This window comes from Myotis davidii, unplaced genomic scaffold, assembly GCF_000327345.1.
Source record: "Myotis davidii unplaced genomic scaffold, ASM32734v1 scaffold73, whole genome shotgun sequence".
NCBI classification, from domain to species: Eukaryota; Metazoa; Chordata; class Mammalia; order Chiroptera; family Vespertilionidae; genus Myotis; species Myotis davidii.
Window position 1 is genome coordinate 5,926,690 of NW_006286675.1, and position 3,837 is coordinate 5,930,526.

A 3,837-nucleotide genomic window follows, 5' to 3' on the forward strand; every position below is an offset into this window, starting at 1 on the left:
GACATTTCCTGGGAAGAATTTGTAGAGAAGGAAAGAAAGAGGACCTAGGACTGACTTCCAAGAGACACAAACATTTATGGGGATAGTGGAGGAAGAAAGGTTGTTATCAGAGATGATGGAGCAGTCAGAAAGAGGCAGGGGAGAGAGTATGTCACAGGTCCCAGGATGGATGGGCTGAAGAAGCAGGAGGTGGTCAGTGACAAAGCCACAGAGAGAGCCAGAAGGTCCCAGGTGGGAAATGCCACTGATTCAGCCACAAGGAGGACTTGGGTGATAAGAACCGCTTTAGGAAACCAGCCACCCACTAAGACAGGGAGGAAATGAAGAATGCGGGAAAGTGTGAGTTTGTGTTTAGGATGGGAGAGGTTGGAGGAAGACACAAGAGGTGGCCCCTGAAGTGTGGCTCCCAAGGTGACAGCACAGGGTCCAAAGCTCAGCTGGAGAGAAGGTGGTGGCAGGGTCTGGTCCCTCTGGAGAGGCAGGGAGCAGGAACTGAGAGCAGTCCTCCCCGACCCCTTCCTGCCAGGATGGGAGGAGAGGTTACCATCGCACATCTTGCCATCATCACCCCACCCCTCCTCAGGGGCCTTCCCTCCCCACAGTCTCAGTGCACCTTGACCTCCCATGGGGCCCACCTGTGAGGAGCACTTGGTACTGGAAGAGGCGCTGAACCACCCGCAGCAGCCTGTGCTTCACGTTCTGGCCGCCTCCTTGCTGACTCTGCTGTTCCCAAGAGACGGGGAGGACAAAATTCCATCAGGGACCCTGGCCTTCAGGAACTGGGCTCCTGAATCCCACCTGCACTGTCCTAGCCACACCTCTTTCTGGCCAATCTGAGCTTCCACCATCTCTAAACCAGTTCCCTCCTCCAGGAAGGCCTCCCAGATGAGCACCACCCCACTGTGACAGTTCATTCCTTAGGCTCGCACTCTGTGCTACACTCAGTCATACGCCTCTTGCAGTCCCAGCTGTGCATCTAGTGTTAGTAATAGAAAAAAGCACTGCATTTTTCTGCCCAATAACTGGATCCCCAGTTGGTGCTCCACCTTACTTTGTGCTTTTCTACTGGGACCGAAGAAGGGCCACTTAAACCCTTGCTGTGGCTGTGGCTCACTGAGTTGTCACTGATTGTCCAACAGGGGATCTTCTGGGTTCTTCCTCTTGCTGGGTCACCCTCTCCACCCCTCTGTCCCCTAGCTGCAAACTGATCTAGAAGCCCCACTGATTTGCTTTTAGCCATACCCTCCCAGCTCCACCCCTGTATCCTTACAGCAGGTTCTCAGAGGACCAAGGGACCCACCTCAAATTCACGGACAGCAGCTGCCAGCCGGGGAGAATGGAGGCAGTTCTCAGCGAGCAGACTTAGATACCTGTCAAACTGCAGGATGTGAGCGGCGTGGTGGTCAAACTCCTGTTCCCGAGCCAGGAAGACATCGGCCACCTTCTGTTGGCCCTCCCTGCAGCCGGGAGGGGGACAGGACAGCGAGAACTCAGCCTTGTGACCAGCACAGTGCTGGACATGAGAGCTGGAGTCACACCCCAGGTGAGGACCCCAGCTTGACCCTCCCACACTTGTTTTACTTTGGGCAAATGATCCACACACACCTTTGTGTCTCGACTTCCACACCTGTCAAATGGAGACACCATTTCACGTAGTGGGGTTCTTAGCCCCCCAACCCCCTAGAGCAACAGAGGTCGGGGCGGGAGTCCGGGGACTGCTCACCAGTGCAGCAGCCTCTCTCCCAGCTCCTCCAGGATCCCCTGATGAAGGTTGAGGATGGCTGGGAGTTCGCTCAGGCCACGCCTCAGCTCCTCCCTGGCCAATGTGTCCTTGCCCTCTTGGTCCATTTCATCCAAGGCCCTCACAACAGCTCCATGGAAATCCTGAAACCCCAAAGGCCTGTTACCCACGGGTTGATGGGACTGATCCCGTCCTCCCTGGCAGTTCTCTTGCAGCTTTGGAGCCCTGGCCTACACAGACAGCTGGGACCTTAAACCCGTGTCTCAGACCCCAGCATCCTCACCTGTAAAACAGGGCTGACAACACACCTGTGACCACAGGGAGCTGATGCCTAATGAGCACCCAACACGACTCCCAGTACAGAGTAGGCCAGCGGTTCTCAACCTGTGGGTCGCGACCCCTTTGGTGGTCGAACGACCCTTTCACAGGGGTCGCCTAAGACCATCCTGCATATCAGATATTTACATTATGATTCATAACAGTAGCAACATTACAGTTATGAAGTAGCAACGAAAATAATTTTATGGTTGGGTCACAACATGAGGAACTGTATTTAAAGGGCCAGAAGGTTGAGAACCACTAGAGTAGGGCTTAAAGCAGGTTCATTCCACCCCCTCCCTTGTGGGAACTTGGGTGCATGCTCTTCTTTTACAAGGTGCGTAAGAAGTTGGGTAATTCCTTCTCTGAAGAAAGATAAAGCTTTTCTTAACAATAAGCCATCTTTGAAGAGATTCATGCACTGTGTCATTTCACAACAAAGTCTTAAGAAGTCATAGGCATCCACTCCATGGCATATCAAGCAGTCACTAAAAATGATGCAGATGGTGACTATGTGAAATATTCATGTCCTGGAGCTAAGAAATCAAGAAGGGATACAAAGTTGTCTTCTCACCCAAACACAGTTGTGTAAAAAAATGAACAAAGGAAAAAGCTAAAAGGAAATGGAGTGAAATGAAAACAGTGGCTGTTGTCAGAAGTATGGAATTAGGAATAATTTTTTCCTTCTTGTCTCTGTTTTCTAAAATTTCTGTATCACGATTAATTACTTTAAATAGCAAACTAAATGTAATAAACATTCAAATGATAAAAAATGAAAAACTTTCTCACAACAAAAATACTTTATCTTTAAATACAACTGCTTTTGCATGAGGCTCAGGTCTGTAGCTTTAAATACAGGAGATATCCTGAAATGAACTTGAATTATGGAGCAATACATATTGGGAAAACCTCAGTATTAGGGTCATGTGGTCCAGCCTACATCAGGGAGGTCAAATCTCTTTTCCAACATTCAGGTCCCTCTGCCTTTTTTTTTTTTTAAATATATTTTATTGATTTTTACAGAGAGGAAGGGAGAGAGAGATAGAAAGTTAGAAACATCGATCATCTGCCTCCTGCACATCCCCTTCTGGGGATATGTCCGCAACCCAGGTACATGCCCTTGACTGGAATCGAACCTGGGACCTTTCAGTCCGCAGGCCGACGCTCTATCCACTGAGCCAAATCGGTTTCGGCCCCTCTGCCTTTTTTGACTGCCTCCCTGACAGGGAACGCATTACTGAGCAAGACAGTACATTCCATTGCTGAACAGTCTTTATTGCTAGAAAGGTCTCTATGTAGAGATCTAAAAAGGGAGAGTGCCTGAGAGGATGGGTAGCCTTTCCTCCAAGAAGTCTTCCTTGTCTTCTCCCACACAGAAAAGGAGTGCAGGAGAGGGAGAGATCTAGTGGTGACAGGAGAAGGCTAGGAGAAAGGGCAGAAGGTGGGGTTGGAGCAGAGAGAGGGAAAGGTGGAAAGAGATAAAGAAAAAATGAGAAATGACAGAGCGAGAGCAGGAGACTGGGGGGGCGGTGGTGGTGGAAGGGAGGGACTGACAGGGAGTGAGCCTGGGAACATGAAAGGCAGGAGGTCCATGCCCCTCCATCGTCTATAAAGAGGCTGTCTGTGCTGTCGTACAGGATAGCAGATGTGGAGGTTACAAAGGTCTCACTTCCTGAACACCTCATCCTGTCCTGCGCTGACCTCCTGCTGCGGCAACCTGCTCTGCCAGGAATCGAGGGAGGACGAGGGGAGGGCGGCCCACCCGAGCCTGTAGTCCC

The 3,837-nt window shown here is 50.7% G+C and overlaps 1 protein-coding gene across 2 annotated transcripts in view; it reads right to left on the reverse strand.

Annotated features, from left to right (window-relative positions):
- FGD5 (FYVE, RhoGEF and PH domain containing 5) overlaps positions 1 to 3,837 on the reverse strand; it is a 110,961-nt gene that overhangs the window by 33,276 nt on the left and 73,848 nt on the right. Inside the window, exons 6-8 of one of the 2 annotated variants that reach the window (XM_015560400.1) lie at positions 1,724 to 1,884; positions 1,301 to 1,457; positions 636 to 720 (exon numbers count right to left, since the gene is read on the reverse strand). In XM_015560400.1, coding sequence (XP_015415886.1) covers positions 636 to 720; positions 1,301 to 1,457; positions 1,724 to 1,884 — 403 coding nt within the window. Of the gene's footprint in view, positions 1 to 635; positions 724 to 1,300; positions 1,458 to 1,723; positions 1,885 to 3,837 lie in introns of both variants that reach the window. The other variant, XM_006758316.2, reaches the window with a different exon arrangement.